The sequence below is a fragment of the Cystoisospora suis genome (assembly GCF_002600585.1).
Source record: "Cystoisospora suis strain Wien I chromosome Unknown contig_595, whole genome shotgun sequence".
NCBI classification, from domain to species: domain Eukaryota; phylum Apicomplexa; class Conoidasida; order Eucoccidiorida; family Sarcocystidae; genus Cystoisospora; species Cystoisospora suis.
Window position 1 is genome coordinate 37094 of NW_027153396.1, and position 22556 is coordinate 59649.

The 22556-nt window shown below is 52.2% G+C and overlaps 2 protein-coding genes across 2 annotated transcripts; one reads left to right on the forward strand and one right to left on the reverse strand.

Moving 5' to 3' along the window:
* Positions 1-1696: 1696 nt before the first annotated feature.
* Positions 1697-9962, reverse strand: CSUI_001490 (acid phosphatase). The gene is made up of 3 exons (XM_068061696.1): positions 6874-9962; positions 5745-5994; positions 1697-5124 (listed from the first exon to the last, which is right to left on the reverse strand). Exons 1-3 carry the CDS (start codon positions 8296-8298, stop codon positions 1928-1930), a joined length of 4872 nt encoding a protein of 1623 aa, XP_067926333.1. The 5' UTR covers positions 8299-9962; the 3' UTR covers positions 1697-1927.
* CSUI_001491 (uncharacterized protein) lies at positions 9799-21570 on the forward strand. Its single transcript, XM_068061697.1, has 4 exons — positions 9799-15798; positions 16522-18924; positions 19374-19506; positions 20264-21570. The coding sequence occupies exons 1-4, from the start codon at positions 12018-12020 to the stop codon at positions 20409-20411; spliced, it is 6465 nt and encodes a 2154-aa protein (XP_067926334.1). The 5' UTR covers positions 9799-12017; the 3' UTR covers positions 20412-21570.
* Positions 21571-22556: the final 986 nt, after the last annotated feature.

Sequence of the window (22556 nt, forward strand, 5' to 3'; positions counted from 1 at the left end):
AAGATACGGCGACTAACCAGATTCAATTCAAGGCAAAGTGGATCACCGCCGGGCTACAGTGGAGTGAACTCAGTTGGATCACTGCCACTCTTCCCCCTCTCGCCGGAAGTCAACGCATTCAGCGGCTATGAGCTGCTCGCTTGTTCACCTCGGCGTACGGACTATTCAAACAACTCAAGCAGATGCAGGTTCCCCAGCCCCCGCGCGGTGGTGCACGGGGGTGCTTCTGAACGGCTAGTCAGGATGCCGGCCGCGCCTTGACGAATGCATGCTGGATACTGCCTGCCTGTGTACAGCTGTTCGTCGTAGGATATTCCATAGATTCTACAGGTCGCGCATCTAGGGCTACGGGTTCCGCAAACGTCATGCCACTCACAAGAAGACCTTCCGTCTGCGGGTGGAGGGGTCACAGCGGCACGGAAGGTGTCGATTTCTACAAGACAGAGTTGCAAGCAGCCCAGCAATTCAGTCTTCGGCGAAGCAGCTGAATCATCTGCGGGGGACTCCGCTGGGAAGTACGCCCCACGTACAAGGGGTGGTTCCCGCCGGCGGAACGGTGATATACACGAATCCTTGTATCTGTGCAGCGACGTTCACACCTGCTGTTCGCCTCACACCTGCTGTTCGCCTTGCTCTCCAGTAAGCGGTCGACGTGCGCGAAGATACTCCCTACCTCGCTAGATCACGAGGACGAAGCGTAACGGGCGCATAGACGGCGAAACGTTGTCCCTGGAACCGCGTGCACGCCTCGCTTTCGAAACCCAAGAAGTTACTTTCCGCTTACTGTTTGCCCGTCGAGACCGGTAGACTTGTGAAATTCGCGCGGAACGCGGCACTCCGGTCAGTACACATGGACCCATTATGAGTCGCCAACGGCGGCAGGCGGGTCTTGCAAACAAAGCAGAAAGCGGGCCCCCCGACAAAGGGGGGGGGCGCCCGCAAGAGAGAAGACACTTGCGCGTTATCTCTGAGTCTGAAACTCCACCCTACTCAAGGAGTTCCCTGTCACACTGTCCGACCTGTCACCGCTACACTGTTGAATCCAAGGCCCGCGTCGTCTAACCACCTAGACACCACGGACTACGCCTTCCCGGGGTCGCTTTTCGATACCACTTGAAGAGTATTCTTATCCACAGATACTAAAGTGCCATCGGAATCTGGAGCTGCCGCGTCAGAGTCAGTAGGGGCCCATAAGCAAAAGCACCCGAACCCCGCACTCTATTTTCTTGCGGCGCAGGTCTCGTAGTGTGCACCACTGTTTGGTTCGGAAACGGTATGGAAGTGGACGAACGCTACTTGTGAGAGTCAATGCTATTCTAATCAGGAATTTCGGCGTGGAGTGGCCTGCCTGCGCTGAACCCGAGAATTTGACTAAGACGAGAACGGCTGCCACCCCGGATGGTTTTCATTGCTCTAAGTCCAACAGTCCGGCAGCACAGCTTTGGACGTGGCGGACGACCACTTTCTCTGATTCGGGAAAACAACGGCCGACGCCGCTCGGTGTTGCCGTTTCCCTAACTGTTCAGGGTTACAAAGAGAGTCTTGACCGTTCCTGGGGACGCGTATACTGGGTGTGAACCTTGCAAAGGCCTTTCTTAATGTCGCACAGTACGTGCTGTCCCGAGTTCCACATAAAGAACAAGATGCAGAACGTGTCCTACTGAAATGTTGGAATGTAGGACACGCTCAGCCTCTGTACACGCCGGGCCAAGTGGACTACACATTGGGCCGAAAGCCGACTTGCACGCCGTGCATGAGACTTCGTTCTCACTCCACACTGGCTGGCTACTGAAATAGTGGCTCCAACCCAGACACTCAGACATATGCACATCTTCTACCTTCTTCGGAAACCGTGGATGGTCAGAGCAAACAAAGGAAGAATAATAATAATATAGAACCTGTACAAGAGCGGCGAGAGGATTAGTTGTTAGTTGTCCAACTCATCGAGCTCATCAACTGGTATATCTTGGCCCTCCAAGCCATCCTCTTCTTCGTCTTCTAGCTCTCTCTGCCGCGCTTCCTCTTCCCCTTTCTGCTTGGCTTTTTCTTTCTCACGACGAGCTTGGGCCATGAGCTTTTCAATCTCGTCACGAAGCTTTGCTTCTTCGTCGGTGAGCTTCGGTTTGTCCATGTCAATGTCCTGTTCTCGGACCTCAATGTCTTGGTCCCCAGCCACGAGCGACTCTTCTTCGCGGCGACGCGCAGCTTCTTGTTCTTCCATCTTCATCGCGCCCTTGAAGCTGAAGAGCTTGAAGTCCTTGTGGACTTGGCGGAGCTTTGAGCGGAGGTCAAGCATAGTCGACTTAAACCGTGTTGGGTGGGTGTACCCGAAATACCTCGACCACGTCCGCGCCACATGAACAGAAGGCTGTTCATACGTGGAGGGAGTTATGCCCTGTGGACTCCTCGAGAAAAACAAACCTCTGTGTATAAACCTCAACTGCTGCCTGTACGCGCTAGTGGCCAGCTGGTATACACACTTCTCTTTCGTCTCTTCGTCGCTCACTGGGTTTAAGACACGTGACACCGCCGCATCTAGCATCGGCATCTGCATACAACTGTCCACGGGACCCAAGTCAATCTTTTCCAGCTTTTTATATGGCGACGGCTCTCTCTTCTCTTTGAAGAGTTCCATGATCTCTGCGAGCCTTCTGCTTGTGCTGCCCTCCGTTGGTGCGCTAGCTGCATCTCCGGTCTCCGGGTTCTCTCCGCTGCTTGTCGACCCCGCTGTGTCAGTTTCTTTGTCCCCCGTTTGGTCTGTTTCGTCCTTTTCCTCAGAAAGTTTCTCTTCTATCCTATGAACGTCTTGGTCTACGACTTTCTGCAGCTGATCCACCTTTTGCTGGGCCTCCTCTCTCTGTTTCGTCAGCTCGTCAAGCGGGCCTGCCAGCTCCTCCATTTCCTTGAGTTGTTCTGGGGTTGCGCCTTCTGCGTTCTTAAGCATCTCGTCTAGTCGAGCAACAGTACTCTTAGCCTCATCCAGCTCCTGCATGGCTTTCGTCGCTTTCTCGATATCCCCCGTGCCTGCCACAGAGCTCTGTTCCTCAGGCGATAGCTGTTCTACCTCAGGACCGATAATGACGTCGCCTTCAATTCTGTAGCCCTTCGCGAGCATCTCTTGCTCCCACTTATCCTCCATTTCATTCAGCTCAACACGTACCTGCTCGTGCAGCTTCTCCACTTCCGCTTGAAGCACTTCATTTCGCTCGGCTGCGGCTTTCAGTGCAGCTGCAACCTGAGGTAGCGCAAGCTCTTCCGGAGACAGCTTTCTCCGTTGTTCTAGCACCAGCTCTGTCCTGTGCAATTCTGAGTTCAGCTGCAAAAACTTCTGCTGGAGCTCTGTAGGATGCCTCTCCGCGAGCTCGTCAACAATCTCCGTTAGCTCGGCCTCTGTTGAAGCGCGCTGAGTTTCAAGTGTATCAAGCTCTTCTTGCAATTCAGGGGAATGTCTCTCCGCCACAGGCATTCGTGCTACCTCAGCAAGGTAGGCCTGCATCTGCCGCAGCTTTGTCTCGAGCTCATCTTTGATTTGAAATTTGTCCCATACATCCGCTGGCCGCATAGGCTTGTGTGCTCGTTCGTTTAGTTGGCGTAATCGGAAGAGCTCTGCCTTGATGGCCTTTTCTTGTTTTTTGAGAATATCGATCTCTGCCCTCATGTTCTTCAATTCCTCTTGTGGATATTTCTTGAGGCGTCGCAATACAGCGTGGTGCTTGCGCAATAGTACCTCCTTGCGCTGAATGCGAGCTAACAGCGATGTGTCGAGCGGCTTGTAGTCCACCGGTTTGGGCGCTGGCTTGCCCTTCTCCTTCTGACGTTGCTTCTTTGCTTCATCGGCTTTCTTCTTTTGTTCGGGATCAGGATACTTCTTCATCTCGGCTTCCAAGTCATCCATAGCTTTGCGCAAGAGCTTCATCTCTAGAATGGCCTTTTCGAGATTCTCCTCATCCTTGGCGTCAGGGAAGTAGCCATCTGACTGGAACATTGCCGTGAGCTTGCGACGCTCCTTACGTGTGGTCACGTATTGTCGCTCTAACTCAAAGAGCTGCTTGTACCGAGGATCTTCTGTTTCCGGCATGTTCTCTTTGAGTTCGAGAGCTTCCTTGTATCGCTTCTCAAGCTTCAGATGGTCAGCGGCAATCACATACATCTCTGACATCAGCTGATGGATTTTCTGGGGGACATTGGTGCCCTGAGCTTGCATGGCTTCACGGGAAGCATCATCCATGACTTCGAAAGAGTCTTTTTGTTGAGCGAGATCATTATATTGGTCTACCAGTTCATTCATCTCTGTTCTGAAGAACTGTACGCGGGCCGCGACGGTAGGACAACGCCGAGAGAAAAGAATTTCCTTCTCAATCTTGTCCGCGTTCTCCCACTCAAAGGCCTGGCGTTCAACTAGAAGCTCCTCGTATCTCAGTGCTGCTTCGGCCCATGGGTCTAGAAATTTGATATCACGGCCGTCTCGATTGGTTCGCCGATGCACCTTGTGGACTGCGGACTTGTTACGTGCAGCATCGACGAAGTCGACAATCATGTAGTCCCGTGTTAGCTTCATTGCCGCGAAACCGGTAGCTTTTGTCACACGCTCCTCGATAGTGACCTTGAACTTGCCACCTTGAGATTGTACGAAGAATCGATCAGGGGCGTCCAACTCTCTTTGTTGAGGTCTGCATCCCCCAGGATTGACTGCGAAAAGAATCTTACGGCCCATCCAGCAAAAGACTGGATACAGAGACCCCCGTAAACGACCAATCCATCCTCGTCCAATATCCTTGTGTAGGAGTCGTGACGCTGCTCCACTCGTAATGAAGTTGACTGTGACGTTACGGTCTTCATCTGTTATGGAGTTGAAATCCATGAAGTAGTCGTGTGCGCTGACATATGCATCTACTTGGTAGTGTAAGAACAGCACGTTGATCATGAAAGTCTCGAGTCCGGCTGGCCGTCTATTCCTGTACACGTCATCAACGTATTGTAGGCGCGCTTGCTCAGCCTCTGGCCCAGTCGAAAGCAGGGGATGATGTCCTGTTACAATAAGCCAGGTAGAATTCCTCTGCGTCGCCTGATATAACTGCTCGCTCAGCCATGCCAGCTTCGTCGTCCATGACTGCATGTTGTTCGCTGAAAAGCAAACCGAAGCACCGGCACATGAGGAAGGAAATGAATGAGTGATACATAATACATGTCTGTGATCTTGTTACTGGAGACCTTCTTACTTAGATCTTTCCCTTGGCACGAGTACAGCGCATTCTCACTGTAGGTATCTATGCTAATTGGGTTTTATTGGATGTTTGTCTCTTGTTGTGCTCGCGCCGACGAGGATAGCTAAGCGGGACTACGCACTTGGTTAGGTCACAAACCTGCCAGGAGTTAGTGAAGCTTAACAAGGGCTTACCCCACGATACACGTAGAGATAGACAATTCAAGAGGTATGTATGTAAGTCAACAAATATATATACTTATACTGTCTAGACAGACTGAAGTCAGCCGTATGTATATATATTGATATGACGTTTTCCTTGACTCGTGAAAAAGTCGTACAGCCGTTCCTGAGCATGACTGAGCACATACATGAGGCTCAGATGATACCTAGGAGAAGTGCTTGTTTCTGACTGCATTGTTTGAGCGATCACCACGGCATAGCATTCTACTACATCAACGGAGGAGAGCATACTACATCAACAGAGAAGACCCTCTCTAAGAAAACTGCATGCAGTGTTGTACCTTCTTCGTTCGCTTACCTACGGGGTTTCCAAGAAGCAGATCCCAGGTGTTGATGTTGAGGATTGTTGCATTGAAAGTCGTTTCCTCGTACATGCCATTAGCCAAAGTAAGGTTCGAGCCGAACTTGTATGTGACCGTGTAATAGTCATTTGGCATGTGCCAGTTCTTATGCTGGTTCGAGTAATGGTATCGCACTAGAGAAGACGGGTTCAGGACCGCTTCTGTATCTCCGACAGTCATGAGCCAGGGTACGTCAAGGCCTCCGTCCTGAATCGAAAGAACGTACAACATGCATATGAACGCTGTATAAGCACATATCAATATACGGTAGGTACCCGTCCGCTGCTCCAGCCTCTCATCTAAGTATTGGGTTCTAGCGAGGCGTCTGCATGCCTTCTCCAGATACCAACAAGTAGGCTACACTGTCGTTTGAACGTGGCTATAGCCGCACGGTCTCTCAGAGCAGTCTTTCCATGAAAACACCAGACACAGATCCTTGCAGAACTGAGGAGCGCTGGGACTCGATTGATCCTGTAACGGGCGGATCTAGAGCGCTATGCGCGTAGGTGGGCGGACTCACACTCACGACTCGTGTTTTCTTCTTTTCTCGCAAGGTAAGTGAAAGCAAGTTACTTCCCCCCCCACCAGCCATGTCTCACTGCTGATCGCACTCCTTTAGAAGACACTCCGTTTCACAAAACGCGACAGACGGGCCGTCTTTACTATGTTTGAGAAGAGTGTCGTCAAACCTCGATTCATGCTCTCACTCGGAGCGGACACTCTTAGACTTGTATGCGTGCCCGCGTGGCATCTTCGCACATGCGCGCACTTCCACCCCACATTCGCTTGTATCCCAGTATCCCCGAATGAAATGCCGCAAGTCGTTGATCTTTACAGCGGGTGTCTGTCTGTCTCGCTACTAAGTAAGCATTCGCAAGACCGGCAAGGAGTCAGTAGTGAGTACCTCTAGCTCCCCCGGGTAGCAGTCGGTTACTTAGTTACCTGTACCAGACAGCGGTGCGTAACTAACTGCACCTGTTTCTCGCACATCCGCCACCGAGTCAAGGGAAGTATCTCTGCTAGACAATACCTCCAAGTGTGTATGGTCTGACACTCTTGTTGTGGGAAAGAATACGAAGGACGCACCTTGACGAACACATCATACCACTTGGTATCAAAGCGTTCATCGCGAACCGTTGTCGGGCCTGGCATGCCAATAAGATCTCCAAGACCAAGAACCCCATCAGCTTTTTCTCTTTCATGCCAAGATTTCATCGCTTTCACAGTTGTCTCAAGCTCAGTGACACCAGCGATCTGTTTGTACTTATGAAGAGTTCGATTTCTCTGTTCAGCATCGGCATAGTCATTAGTGACTCCTGTACTTCCAACAATAAGAAGTTTGAGGGCGTTCGTGTCTTTCTTTGTAACTTCAATCGTTCTTTCCGGGGTCTTTGTCCACGTCCATCGCATCATACACTTAACTGTTGTACATTTCGGAAAGGAAGCGTCCGGATAGTTCTCGTCAAGAATCATTTCTTGTATCGTCTGCTTCTCTTTCCATTCTCCTAGAGGAATCTGAGGAGGTTTGTATCTATCACTTCTGTATTTCTGCCAGTTGGATTTATATTCACTGAGAATGTCGATTTGTGAATACATTTCATCGAAGATATCAAAGAGAACGAACATGTCGATGAAGTTGGTCCGTGAAAGCAATTGATCTATTGTCTTGACGCCCCGGACAGCTAGTTCTCGCTCGATATGTTGAATTTCCTCCGGAACTCTTTCAGAAAAAACCCCCCGTGCGATACGAAGCGTACTGAAAGGTAAACCTCTCATGAAGCTCACATCTTTCTCAGTTAAGGTCTCTGAAATGCGAAATGCCTCAGCCCCACGACGATGATAGGTATTTCCATCAAAAAACCAGTCTCGAATACGACGATTGCACGCTCCGATCTGAGAATAGACGTGGATCGGTAACAGCTTCTGCTTCTTCTTCTCTTCATCTTCCTCAGGTTCCTCCTGTTTTCGTGTGAATTCCTTCACCATCTGGGAGCCATAACGGGTATGCTCCCGTTTCAGAGCCTCCATTGCCACTAGGCCCTGCGATGGCCATACCGTTGTATTCTTAGAGGTGAACCAACGAAAAAACAGGATTAAAACATCCTCGAGACTCACTTCAAATGCTGCAGGCCGGTCTCCCATGTGCCGCCCTGCTATAAATATGGTCCTATCCATATTAATGGATGGCATCTCCCGTTCCACTGGCTGCCAGGTCACCGCGTACTTGATGGCTTTCTTAACAACTGATTCTAGACGCCGAGACACCGGACCCGTTTGTTTCAGTGTGACACCAGGGGAGTTCTCCTCCTCAGCTGCTGAGGCGAATGGCACAATGGGGAGTGCTGGACTGCCGTTTTGAAAAGTCCAAATAACAGAAGAAAGCGCCATAACTACAAGAAGAACACAGGCAGCCGACAGGCGGTAACCAGGGGGACGCCGCCGCCCCTGCTGTGCGTACATGCCTTTCCATGGATGGCCTTCCATCTTGAATGATTTTGTGGTGAGACTCATTAGACTGAAGAGCAAATAGAAATTACGACAGCACTAAGACTACGACACGAGAAGGTAACCCAGACACGAACCACTCTTCGACACCAGATACTAGTAGATCGGCTGAAGAGGCCTTTGAGAAGTCCAAGTTAGAACGGAGGTCCTGCGCACAGGATGGTCGCTCGCGGCGCAGTTGGCTGTGGTCATGCCAAAAGTAAGGGAAGTAGGTCCTCTGCTTGGCGATAATACAATGAACGCAGGACTCATCAGTCACAGACGAGCTCGGTCATCGACCTTACGCAGACTGGGAACCGCCGTTAAGCAACGTAAAACAGCGTAGGCTATCTGGGTGAGACACTCCTGTTGTTTCCATACTGTCTGGTCAGAGCGGCCAACAAACGTTAAGAACCAGCCACATGATTGCCTCTGTCTATAGCGCCTGGCTCGAAGAAACACGAATTCGAGGACCCGGCCGGTGACCGACGACCCAGGGGCGCTAGCACAAGGGGAGATCTACCGGACAGTATTCTAACAAGATAAAACCTCGACCGAAGCCGTGGCACAACTGCACGGAGGGAACAGTATTACGCCTCGGTACTCCGGAACACTGTTGACACACAAATAGGAACCTACATAACGGCACTCGCGGGATAGGCCTTGCGGTCCCAACACGGAGACGTCGACACAAGCTTGTCGAAGTCCCGGTCCTTGAATGTTGAAGAATGACTTAGCCGCCACGGATGTGGCCTTCAGCACCAATACGTAAATGGAAGTCAAGTGAAGTAACACACTGAAAAACACCGTGTTAGTGCTGCTCCAACCTTGGGAAAAGAGTGCGAGCGCGCTTGGTAGTCGGCCGCGCGATGCATAAGCTACCATGAAGCGAAGGGGAAGTAAAAGCTGGCAGATGCACCGAAGAGAGCTGAAACCGCTTCACTCTTCAACGTGTTTGGGAGAAGTGTTGAAGTACGGGAATGTGTCGTACAGGGACCGCACTACTGTCCGCGTTCCGACGTCGGGCGAGCTACGCCGGGACTTCCTGTGCAACAGTAGGGAGGCCACGGACGCTCTCCCCAATCGCGTTTTAGGCGACCGAAAACGACGAACTCTGGGAAACAAGGAATGCACGAGAGCCGCCGTGTTGCCGCAGCTAGAACAGTCAGTCGAAGTGCAAGGTTACGCGCTGCAACCAACCAGCAGAGAGCCTGATCCTATTGCAGAACGGTCGGAAGGCCCGTTCCCCGGACAAGCTGACGGGCACCAACAAGTGAGGCTCCACTCGAAGCCGCGGGAAAGCCCTGGACCCACCATCAGCTGAGCTTCTGCCGGTCGCGACCCGGCCCGGGCGTATGGCCGACCAGGCTGGCAGCACGCCACGGAGACGAAAGCCACCCTGGTTCCAGGGCGAGGGCTTTAGGGCGGCTGCACCTTTGGAACATCGGCTTAAATGCAGTGCCCAGCAGTTGTGTCGCGTCAGCCGGCTGATTGGGAGCTGCCCACTCCTTACACATTCGTGGATGCTGATACGCCGCGCCCGTGTACGTCAGTGCAAGCCTGTACAGTAGTTTGAAAATATCAACGGTAACAGTACGGGGATGCACACGAATGCTGGTATCCCCACAGCCAGAGAAACACGACGGCGCGACAAGGGCGCAGCATCAGCGGGGCTTGGGCACTTTCCCCATGTAGCGTCCGAGAAAGAGCATATATGAAGTTGCCTAGGACCAGGTAGGTGTGACGTGAAGTGCTCTTTCAGGCCATCCGTTGGAAGCCTGCAGCAATACGAGCTATGGTGTAGAGTACTCCCGACCGAGACGGTCTGAAGGCCCACCCTCCTTTTGCAGAGGCCGCATGCCAGACACGAGGCCCACTCCAGCTGCTACAGGGAAAGGCAATGGCCGGGTCACCTCCATGGCGCTTTCTCGTTTAGTCTTCCGACAGATTTGTATTCGCGGCTGGGATTTCTCATCCTGTGTTCCGAATGCCGTTTTTCCCCCTTGGCGGCCTATTGTTCCAAGAATCGAGACAGACGTTTTCGCCACCTGCCGTCATCGGTGTAATGAAGTTCTCTGCGCCCGGAGAGGCAGGCGCGCGACGTCCGTAGTCAGCTGGCTGCAGTGGTTGATGCTCCTTCCCGTCTCTTTGTAGGCGTGCATGCCGATATCTTTCCAGCGGAAACGTCCTCATTCTTGAGGGATGGTTGCTACCAGCGTTGGCATTAGATCAGAAAAAAATTCTACGGGAGAGGAAGCCAGGACGCATAGTCTGTAGGTGGCATTTTCTCGACCCGCGTGAATTTCGATCTCTAGCGTCCCGCCGAGGGCCAAAGAATGACGGAGTGGTTCTCGACCACCAGTCCGTTTCTTCCTAGTACTCGAAGTAGTACTAGCAGTTTGTCACCTCTTTGCATGTCGCCTTCTGGTCCAGCAAAAGTCTTTTTTTTCCATGGGTGACGCGCAGCGTGTTTCTTCGGCTTTCCTTTTTCATGTCCTGTCCACAGGGGAGCAGCAGATACCCCACTCATGCCTTTTTTTCCTCTGTACGGCCTCTATATATGTCGGTCTCCCCCGCTAATAGCGGACAGGGACGGATCTGTATTACTACGGGTGTTGACCGGCGGAGATTTATGATTGATTTTGCTGTAGGAAGTTTATCCCTCTGCCGCTAACTTTCATGCAATGGACAGCAAGAAGACGCCAGATCTGTTTGTTTGGTCTTTTAGCGCAGTTTAGGCTCAATGGCCCACCAGTCCTATGTGGCTTCAACACTTGTTCGGGGGAGCAAGTTGCCTTCAATTGTAGCAGCCTTTTTTCTCCCCCAGCTTGGGACATTGATGCGTCTATATTACTGTCGTGGCTGGAAGGTTGTCTTCCCTCAAGGACTGTGTTAGGTTTCTGCTTTTCACGTATCTGCTTCTGTCCGACCTGGGCATCTGGCAACAAATCATCCGTCTTTTTCGTATTCCAATGGAAGTATGTATGTTTGCGCGCTGTTCACTGTTTTGCTCGTCCCTGCGATCAAATATGTAGCCGATTTGTTCATATGTCATCACTAGGTGCCGGTGAAAGGATTACCGGGTGGCTTACGGTCTTGCTCTCGTGCCAGGCCGCTTTCGCGCCCGGAGTTCTTTCCTTATCTTTTCTGAAGGCGACACCAGGCAGGTAGTTTACCTGCGAGCTCTTCTGTTTCATTTTGCCGGTGCCTTTTTTTAATTGCGATTGTAGGCCCTCTCACCCAGGCAAGTGAGGCGCATACGGTCACGGCATGAGTCCGTCCGGGCTCCGACTGTTAGCTGCTGCTGCTGCAGTCAGTCTTTCAGAAGGAATGTTTCGTTTCCAAGTTAGGTGAAACCAAGAGGGCGTTTTTTCATGGTTGTTTTCTGTGCTTCTTTCGTAGGGGCGTACATACATGCTTTTTGTTTTTTTTTTTCTAGACCGGGACAGTGTGAAGTCTTGCGCGTCGTGGTGTGGTCCATCCCTATTGGCTTGCATACCGGCCGCACACGGCAACTCATAGCTGAGCTGCGTAGAGAGGGTTCTTCGGTTTGCTTTGGCTCAAGTTGCTATGCTTTGACACTATTCCTGTGGGTGTCGCGAGGACGACGGGTGAGGGGCGCCTCTCGTTCCAGTCTGTAATAGAGCTGTTCATTCTGAATCTTAGACTCCAAGGTGGGCATGAGTTTCGTTCACGTATTCTTACTCCATTCCGTCTTGATCGTCGTCTTTTTGTCATGAAACACGATGTTGCAGCAGTCGGAGACGTCTGGTTCATCCGAGACCAAAACTGTGCCGTGTCGCCCTGAGGGGTGTCCACCTGACGGGTCTGGTGCCCAGACTACAGGGATCGGTTCAAACGCACACTCGGTAACGAGTGGAGCTTCCGGCTCGTATTCATCTTACTCGGGAGCGGAAATAGTTTCCTTCTCTTCGCTAACTGAAAAACTTACTACGGACGGGGAAATCTCACTGTCCTTTGAACGTGGCACACTGGCTACGGCAAACGCCGCCAAAGTGACTGAGAAGGTGTGTCCTGGAGGACCGTCTTCTTCTTATGGCCTTTCTATTCCATCCACCCATTCGGGGGGTCACAGTGAAAAAGGAAGGAAAGAAGAGTGTGATCGAGCTGGTGGCAGAGCACCATCCACAAAGACACACCTACCACCGTCTTCTTTCCGTCCATGTTCCTCATCGCCGTCGTTCAAATCGAAGGATGATGGGTCAGACCGAGGGATCACAGGGGGGGGATTAGGTCATACACACACACACCCTTTGCCTGCATCGCGAATTTTTCTAACTTGCTCTTCCTTAGATAAGACGGTCGGTCCAGATACGCCGCCTCCCCGAGCTGTTACTCAGCCTTCTTTCAACGAGGTGTCTCTTCTACCGGAAGGTTCCTGGTCGGATACTGGGTCTTGTTGGGAAACAGCCAAATCTCAATTGGGCGAAGCTTCATCGGACAGGGACAGTGGGGTCACACTTAACAATCCTCCAACGTCAGGGACACCCAATATGGCAGCACCTCCTCGTTCGGCACAAGAGGGAGAAGATGCCAACGCAGATGATTTGTCAGCTATGCGCTTTGGAACTTCAGGAGGATCGTCTTCTTGTTCTCCGTTAGAGGGGGGATTTTTGAGACACATGGAGGAGAGCGGTGAACCTGACCACGGTACACTCTCCTTCGTTCCCCGTGCTCATCGAGACCACGCAGCAGATGGCCATCTTCGCTCGAATGCTACGGAGGTTCCTTTTTCTCGTCCTCCCCCGGGAATCGACTTTCGTCCATCGTTCGATCTTGGACAGGAGCAGATACGAGGAGACATCAGAATAAGATGCACTGAATCCGTTGAGGCGGTGTCGTCAGAGGAATGTAGGATAGATGTAGCGGGGTTACAGCGTGGGTCTGATGTCCCCCCCCGGCCGACTGGGACACTAAATATGTCGAGTATTTCTTTTGCTATCCCATCTCGTTGTGACACAAACGAATTACATACCTGGTCTAGTCTGGGGTTATTAGCTCAACTGCATGCACGCCAAAGACAGTCACCACCAGGGGCGGCTTCGCAAGCAGCGTTCAACAATAACGCGGCAGTGGGTTCTGGTGTCAGGAATCGGGGGTCGTGGCTTTCCTTAACTCCCCCATCTTGGGAGGAAGAAGCTGAAGAGAAAGAGGGTTCATATAAGGAGTCTGTATCTCTTTCACACAGTTCACCCGCGTTATCTGGCTCTCTATCAGAGAGACAGGGGGTCAGTCGTCTGCCGTCCCCTGAAGTGGTCCCAGGCGACAGCGAAGGTGGTCAAAGTAGTAGATCAGCTGGGAAGGTAACCATAGAGTACCTTACGGAACAAGATGCCGGTTCCATGTCGAAGACAACAGCAGAAAGCAGTCTAGCTATGCTGAATGAACAGTTGAATACTCCCTTTGTTAGTTTACACCATGGAGATCCGGGTAGTGGCGGAGGACTTGGATGTGCGGAGACGTTGTCTACAGGCGGTAAGAGGGGAGCGGGTGGTGATTCAGAAGAACATTTCTCATGCTTTGCGTATCATGCGTCCACAGCAGAAAACAGCCAAGTTCTCCTTACGGCCCCTCCGGCAACTGAGCCCGGGCCCGGGAGGCTGAGTTTCCCTACTGAGCAGCAGCTTTCTTCTGCCGTCTCGTCTCCTTGTGGTCCTATGCATATTGGTGACAACAGTGACAGCAGGGAGAACCAGGAAGGGTTATCGTGGTCTTTCTTGCCTGGAAGAGCACAGTGTGAAGATCCTGAAGCTTCTTCGGCTGGTTCTCTTCTTGCTCACAATAGAACTTCTTTATCTCCTTCCGAAGCCTTGGAATGTCGACATCGGAATCCTCAGTCGGTCATTTCCAAGGAGGATTCAGGCCACCCCAGATTACCTTGTTACTATCCTCCACCAGGATTAGGGGGGGCTTTGTCTCCTTCTGGGCAGGCGGTATCAGCATTATCCCAACCGTTACTACGAAAAGCTCTTCTGGGGTACGCTAGTTCTCCTGGGCTTTCGCAAAGTTTTTCAAACGGAGACACCGGTCAACTGCGTCCCGATGCTCAGCCGTTTTATCCTCGTGGAAGAAACTCGATAGGTTCTCCGATGTCTCTTCTGGGATCAACAGGGGATGTGTTCGGGTCGAATCCTTCCCTTCACTGTCAGGGAGGAGAGACAGCAAATGGAGGAGCGGCGGCAGATGGAGGTGCTATGTCGTTTTTCTCCACTAGGGGTGAGGAAGGTCCTCAGCGTCTTCCTAGAGGCAGTAGCAGTTCGGGAACAGAGAAGAGAGGTGACGGAGAAGAACTCGAATCGATTGTCCGTGTAGCAGCAGCAGCAGCCTCCTCCCCACCAGAGTGTGACTGGAAGATGCTAGACAATCTCATAACCCGTGCTGATGCGAGCGCGGGGGTAAATGGATGGGAGGGGGCTAACATTCCTGATGGCCCTCACTCTGGACACCAGTTAAACATTTCTGATACTTTCTCTAAACAGTTTGCAAGAGCGGGCGGGGGGGGGGACAGAGAACACCTGAGAATCCAACAGGAGATGGCAGGGAAGAACTTCGCAGACCTACGAGAGGAGCTCTACCGATCTCTCCTGTTGCATAGAAATTCAAAAATGCCGAGTCATTTATGCAGGCCACAGGACCGGGAACAAGAAAAACCGATACATGCCGTGAAGAACCGAGACTGTACCTTACATGGGGGGAGTGGAGGTGAGTCTCAACGACGACGACGGGCTTTTTCCATTGACGCAGGAGGACCGGGAGAATACACACTAGTAAAGCAAAACAGAGACTCTGGTCGTTCATTTTCGGCTTCCAGAGTCTGTCTCCGTAGTAGGCAATCTGCCAATGAAGTGTCTTGTCTGTCTCGTTCCAGCGGACAGGAACGGGAGGAGAATGCCCCGGCGCATAGCGCAGTTCGCTCCGGCGCATCAGAAGGCATCAGCACGCTGGGCAGATCTTCAGGGCCAGCCCCGGATGCTGATCTCATCTCGTCACTGCATGATTCACTCAAAACACGAGACGGAGTCGAGTGTCCTAGCCAGTGGAGTAAAGAAGATAGAAGTACGTTCCAGTCCCTTTTGTCAGAGAGAAGATCGGATAACCCCGCGTTCTCTAGCGCATTTCTCGAGGGACAGTTGACAGGGAAGGGGAAGGCAGCAGGTTTCGGTGGGATCTCTGGAGAACTAGAAGAAGGGGGTGATAGTAGCACTGAGAGAGTGTTGAGTGACGGTCGATCTGCCGGAAACGTCATGCAGTTCAGGCGAGATGGGTCTGATGTGCTCACGCCTCTACTGAAACCAAGTCAGAGTGGAGGACAAGGCGGATCAGTGTACGAGAATCCCCCTGGGCTCGATATGGGGTTTCTGGAGAAAAGAAAAAACAACAACATTCCTTCAGCCGCTTCCCTTCTTTCCGCTTGTCGTTCGGGAGGGAGTCTTCACTCAGGCGCTAAGGATCAGCACCAACAGCAGAATCTCCTCAGTTTTCTCGAGAGTCGCGCGGATGATTCAGGTGAGGTTAAATTCACTCCCCCAGCACAGTAGGATTATGCGTCTGTTTCACTTTAACTTCGGTTGCAGTTGTTTTCTTTGTGTCATTTCTCCCCGGGTAAGGTGAGAAGTATGTCGTGTAGTTATTACTGTGTAAGGCCAGTTATTTTGACTGTCAGAGCCTCTGAAGTGTTGCGAGCTGAGAAGGCTATAGAAGGAGCCGAGCTTTCTGGAGTTGTTTGTGTTTCTTGGTGATCATGTCCGCAAAAAACAGGAGGGGTTTGGAGACAGATTGAGGGTAGATAGGTCAAAGATAGTTCTGATCATTGTGGGTGCGTTGCTTAGCGAGTTCGACTTCGATCATGGGGTTGTTCGCTAATTCGGTCTGTCTGTCTGTCGAGTTTTGTTTCTTTTACTCCTCACCGTTTCCCCTAATGGAAGAAAGAACTGTGGTGTCTTTTTCGCACAGAGATGCAAGGCTGGTTGAAAGTCATACAAGTTTCAATCTACATATTGTATATATTCTTTTGCTGCTAGTGGTATTGGTTTACCTTCGCACTTAGACTGCTCTGTGATGGTATGAGGTCCGAAAGAAGTCTCCCCGGATTATTGCAACTAGGGGTGGACATTTAAGTTTTCGAGGAGATGCTTCAGTATCTGGGATAGTGGTTATCTGGCTTAGTAGGCTGAGAGGAGGAAGAAAGATCAACCAAGATCCTGCAAGATTGTTGTGATGGGTATGCAGAGACATGCCATAGTAAGAGCGGACAAAGTGTGGCTCAATCGAGTGTACCTCCCGTACCAAGCCTGGAATGGCTCGTTCAACAACGCCAGCGACAGCAACACCTTCTTCACCAGAGACGTCAGTATGTACAACAGATGCAACCGCAGCTCTGGGTTACTCAACCTTCTACTACAGCTGTCTCCCGCGGCCCGCCTCCTCCGCCACCCCCTACGTTGGCTGACGCATCTTCTGGTGGGGAGAGATCTCTTCTTCATTGCGGAACTGCTGCGCCTCCTCCGCCGTCAACAGGATCGTCGTCAGCATGTCCGCTTGCCGGTGACGGTAGTCGTGGAGGTGGACGCCAGGATCAGGATTTTTGCTCCTTCGTGTTTTCACTTGCCAATGAGCTAGCGGCCCTTTCCCGTTCTGGAAGCGAATTGGCGGTGTCTTCGTCTCCCCGCAGTTTTCCATCTCAGAATAGTTTGGCTACTTCGACAGCAGAAAACACAGCAGACGGAGGATCCAGCTTCTATTACTCTCCTTTGCATCTCGCTTCCTCTGTCGGTAATACACGCCTCCCCTCGTTATCTTTCATGCCGAATACAGGAAGTCGTGGAGGTCTCTTCAAGCTTGGAGAAGCCGCAACACCCGTTGTATCTAAACTGGATCGCAGGCGTGTCCATTCCGATTATCTCTTATCCTTAGGTGCACCACACCATGTCCGTTCAACAGAAAGCAAGACTCTTGAGCAGCAGGGTCGGGAACCATTCCCTTCGGTGGCAAACTGTACACCCACAGGACTGACGCGTTTTAATTCTCGTACGCCGAGCGCGGGACTCTCGGCTATGTCGAAGAGACAATCAAGGGGTAGTGTCGGAATCCTAGCAACTAGCAGTCCACCTGGTGCCTGTGTGTCGAGCAGAGGTCAACGTCGCCCATCACTGGGTGGGGTGGCCGGCAGTCTAAGGGTTAGTAATAGTAGTCAGAGCACGTTTCGACCAAATGACAGTGAAGACAGTAACACCTGCTTTGCTTCAAGAGGGTGGGACTTCAACCCTGCCCCACCAGCAGGTGTTAGTAGTGCAGAAGGCTGCTATGGAAGTGTTAGCTCGGGATTTGCGCCAGGATCACCCACAATAACACCAGCCAATCATGCTGTCCTTCTAGATCGCCTGAAACAGCTTCTGATGGTGTCTGACGATGGAGGTCATAATGGTGGCAAGGAGCCTGCCAGTGGTAGTAGTACTTCACCGGCTTGTGGTGCGGGCCAAGCGAGAGTCATGTCTACCCCGACATCGAGTGCAGCTTATCGGGCAGGAAGGGAACAAGGGAAGCGTGAGTTACTGAATGCACTGGTTGATTGCTTACGAGCGGATTTGATTCAGCCTGGATTTAGACCGTGCAGTAGTAGTCCCGCGCTTCGCGAGGACCTCCCTCTTGCTGGACGCCGTTCTGAAGCGTCTCTTCCCATAGGAGAACCAAGTAGTTGTTCCGGTGGCCGGGCGGGGGTGGGAGACGGCACAGCTCGGGGTGGAATGAAAGGTTCGTTGCAGAGAAAACAACGGTTTCAACAATCGGGGACAAGCAGTAGCAGCACGAGACACGGTGGCGGCGGTGGTCCCTCTGCAGAAGAAATGGGATTGGTCGTCTCAAATGGGGGTGGGTCACATCAACAGGCTACCGAAGACCTGTTCAGTCGGCTGCTTTCTGCATGCGCCTTGAACAAGGGGGATGTATATGGAGCAGAGGGATTCTCTCACTCCAGTTCCCGTGGTCCTGCCCCGAACAGGAGTAGTGGGACTACCGTGCCTGAAAGCGCAGGGGTGACACCATCGTGGGGGGTGGCCTCAGCCGGCGGTGCACAGGCACATCACCTGACAGCAACGCATGACAACACGACTTCTACCCATCTTGGTTCTGCTGAAGATCTTTCATTAGCATCTACCTCACGCGGTTCACGTGGTCCGGAAAATGAAACGCAGGGAACTGTAGCAAAGCTTAAGGAACTACGATGGTTGTACGGGCTATACACGTTTCTAGAGCATCAGGCTAAAAAAGGAGGTGGAAGCGCTCCTGAGGCACTGGCAGCGGCTCTTGGCGCTGCGGCATCTTGTGGACCCGTGTCGTTTCTCAAAGAGACAGCGGCAGGAAGGGGCTCGCGTGCAGGGACTGATGGTGGGGCAGCAGGAGGCGGGGGAGGTAATATAGGAAGAGCCGCGACTGTGCCAGTACTTTCGGGGGAGGGTTCGGTACTGCCATCGAGGGGCGCCGGGATGGTGCTCGGCGAAGAAGGAGGGCGGGGAGTTGGAGTAGAAAGTCCCTCACGTGGTTTTTCTCAGTTTCTCGGTCCTCGTGATTCCGGCAACGATATCCGTGAAGCGGAGAGCCAGCATACAACCCGACCAGGGAGGTGTGAAGAGGATGGTGAGACAACAGAACAGGATACTTGTTGTTCTGCTTACTCATAGCGAGCCGATCTGTCTGTGGCGCTCTTCGGATTAATACAGTGGTACTGAGGGTTTAGAAAGGAGTGAAGTGATGCGCGGCACAAGCTCTTCAAACGAGGAGGGTTCACTGCCCAGGGCAGTTCGTTGCTCGTGACGGCTCTTCTTTTTCGTATACTCATTCGGTTGTGCGTGACCAAAAGATGCTTGTGCTGAGCGGGTGAGGTGCGGTTCTGCCTGTCGCGTGGACAGTCCTTTGCGTCACAAGGTGTAGGTGGTGGATGCGGCTGTAGATGGCTCCACAGTCGTCATGCGTGTGTACGCCGTGTCCTTATAGTGTCGCGGGCACACTGCAGTTGTAACATCGTTCCAGTCATAGTGTTCCCAGTTGATGCTGTTTTCTCTCTCTTCTTCTCTTTCGTCATTCAGCACGTGCGGCAGTGGAAACCCTTGAGGGGGGTGGAGGCGAGAGTCGGGGAGCATCTCGGGTTGGCGGGAGCTCTCTTCAAATACCAACTCCGTCTTTGTCGCAGCAGCAGCAACCGAGAAGGAAAGCCCCGAGGTAAACTATTCAAATGGATGTATCTTCGTTGTTTGATTGAGAGAGACTAGTCTCTCTCAATCAAACACAACTTGCGCAGTATGTGGAGGCGGCTGAGCAAGCAGTAGGTTACAAGGCAGTCACGTCCCTTAAGCGTGGTGTATATGCGTGTGTGTGTGTTGTCACGATATGGCTGAAGTCAGCAGGAACTCGAAGGCTTTCTGTCAGTACGGTGAAGAAAAAGTTCTGCGTTGAAGTCGGGCGTGCATAGCGGAGCAGAAGTCGCCAGTGTAGAAATTGCGAGTATAGTGTAATGACGATTGTTTCTAGCGATAGGAAAGAGTCACCAGTGGGGCCCGTCTGGTCTAGGAATCTGAGCTTTCTCAAGGTGTTTTTCTTACTAGGGCATGTTCATTCTTACCGTGGTTTACTCAGAGTTGTCTTCTTTCTTCATAGTAAAATGAGCGAACATCGGGTAGGTGGGCGAGCCTTGTCTTTTCTCGGAGGGACTTCGTTATCAAAACTTTCGTCCCCTGCTGCTTGAGCGTGGAGTGTCTCGTGAAGCAGTGTACGAAGAAGCTCATCACTAATCATAACTCCGCCGCTCGCATGTTGCCATGTACTTTTGGGGCTGTTTCTCTAATTGAGGGGGTATCAAGACTGCACTCACCGGAGTGCCTATTTCCATTGAACAAGTTTCTTGGTAACTAGGGAGCTTCAGCACTGTACGTGTCAGGGTGCTGCGTTTGGCCTCGCGCCTTGTTTTTCCCTTTTGCAGACCTTCTAAGCGTCAGCGCGAGCTGATTCGTGCGATGCAATGCGTCAAACAACGGCTACAAGCTTTGGAATGTGAATTGCTACCGCTGGTGGGAGAGCAGTCCGGCGGAGTACTTCCTCCTCAAAGTAATGAGCCTGGGCCGCCTTGAGTGCGGCGAGCTCGCGTTTCTACTTACGGCTCCTGTCACTCGATTGCCCGCCAGTCTAGCGTATGTGCTTATGTGTTCCAGGGTGAAGATGAAAGTGTGTCATGTTGATTCGATAGTGTTCGTCATGTGTCAGTGGAGCACTTACTTGCCGCGAGGGAGTGCTCTCGCTCGTACAAAACTCCCCGAGGGGAAGTCCGAAGCGGCTATCACTTTTCGTTGTTGATTTTTGAGGACCTGATGCAGGATCGCGAATCAGCTGATTTCGTCCACCAGGTCTAAAGGGGGGACGGCATCATTGAAACATTTTTTTGTGCGCCTTTCCGTCACAACTGTGCACTTCAGTGTAGGTTTAATTCCTTCTACGGTTTGGTTGTAGGTCACGGTGTTAGCGAGCAGGTGCACAAGAAACAGCGCGCGTCAAAAAGAGACCGCAAGAGACGCAGTGGGTGAGGGCATCAACGCATGTTGTAGATACAGCAACGTCGGGGCGCGGAAGATTTCTCCTTCGGATCACTCACTGATCACCCATCACTTCAACTGCGGCGTTCAATCACAGGCGTGGTAGTGAGATGCATCTAGGTCAGTAATTCCAAATACTTGCCGGTGATCCGTTACAGGCTTACCCCCGGCGGCACCGACATGTGTGAGGCCTAGGCTTCCTGGTTACGTGGGGCAACCGCAGGTAGGTCAGTCTTTCTTCTGTCAGTAAAGATTTCCCGTGTCATCTTGTGTTGTAAACCCGACGATGTGTCTTTTACAGTTGGTTTTGTGACACCCGTCCATCTTCGCTACATTGGCGGCGGAAACTCCTGACAACCTCTTGAGGTTGTCTCGTGGCTGAACTCTTGCTCGGCTTCGGTTGCGAGATTTTCCGGCACGGCGCTTACGATATATCGTGGTGACGATTCTCGGACCCGTCTTTTTTTCCGCCTTGCAGCGTAATTGACGGCTGTGTTCCTTGTCGGCCAGTTTTGCCTCATAGACTCGTCTGGACAGCAGGACCAGGTGGCGTCCCGAGCGTGGGGTTTGTACTTTGTCGGTATTTTGATACCATGGATTTTTGTCTGCAAGTCGAGTTGGATAACTGGTCAGGACGTCACTAGGTATGCGTTGCGGTAGGACGGTGTGTGGACCGCGAGCGGTGCAACTGAATTTGGGCTGTTTACGACGTAGCACCCAGGCAGAGGCGGCGGAATCGTTGACTAGGGGTTCGCTTCCTTTTTTCAGGCGAAGGCGGCCGTATCTTTTCCGGGGTAGTTATCTCACGGTTCCTTCGGAGCATGCGACAGCCAAATGATTAAATTCATGTGATGCTGAGGGCAATCATCGACACCCAGTCCCTCTCTCTCCCTGCAGTGTACCGCAGCGGAGTCTAGTCCGAGCACTGCTTTGAACGAACCTGCGGTCAGCGCAGTTCGTTGTGCATCAACTGAGCATTCTGCCTGGCGAAAACAAAAGGCAGGGCAGCCAAAGTAGCATTTCTGAGACATAGGATTGTCTGGATTCACCGCAGCTTGGCGGGGTTGGCCGGGTCGTCGGTTCGCCTCTTCTGAAACAGCAGCAGATGATGTTAGGAGCACGTCCAGTTTTCCCGCAGTTCTACCCGTCAGAATGTATGATAGTCATCGCCTGCTGAGTGTTGCGGCACTTCAGTATCTGCTGCAGAAGTAGGAGCAACGTGTTGTGTTCAGGCTCCAGGTCGAAAGCGAGAAACCAATCACGGGCGCACTTGGAAGCGTATATATCTTGTGGGCGGGTGCAGCATTCGTCGCTCTCCTCGGTTCTGTGGGGAGTCGAGGGCAGTTAGTCCGAAGACGGGCAGTTGTCGAGAAGCTGCTGTTGCTGGTACTCCGCAACGTACACATACAGCTGAGTACTGTCAGAGCTCACATGTGTCGTCTTTCGCTATCGCCCACTACAGTAGTCGCGGGGACGACCCCCTGAATGGCGATTCATGGGCGACCCACAACGCTTCGCAACACAACAGTAGAAATGGTGGAGCGGTAGACATGTCTCAAGCATCGTATGCGGCACATGACACCGTCCTGGCGCGCTCAGCTCGGAGACTACCTTTCACTACGACGGGTCGAAACAGTTGTGCTCTCGGTAGGAGGCGCGCGACGCAGCGGCTGTAAATCCTCCAGC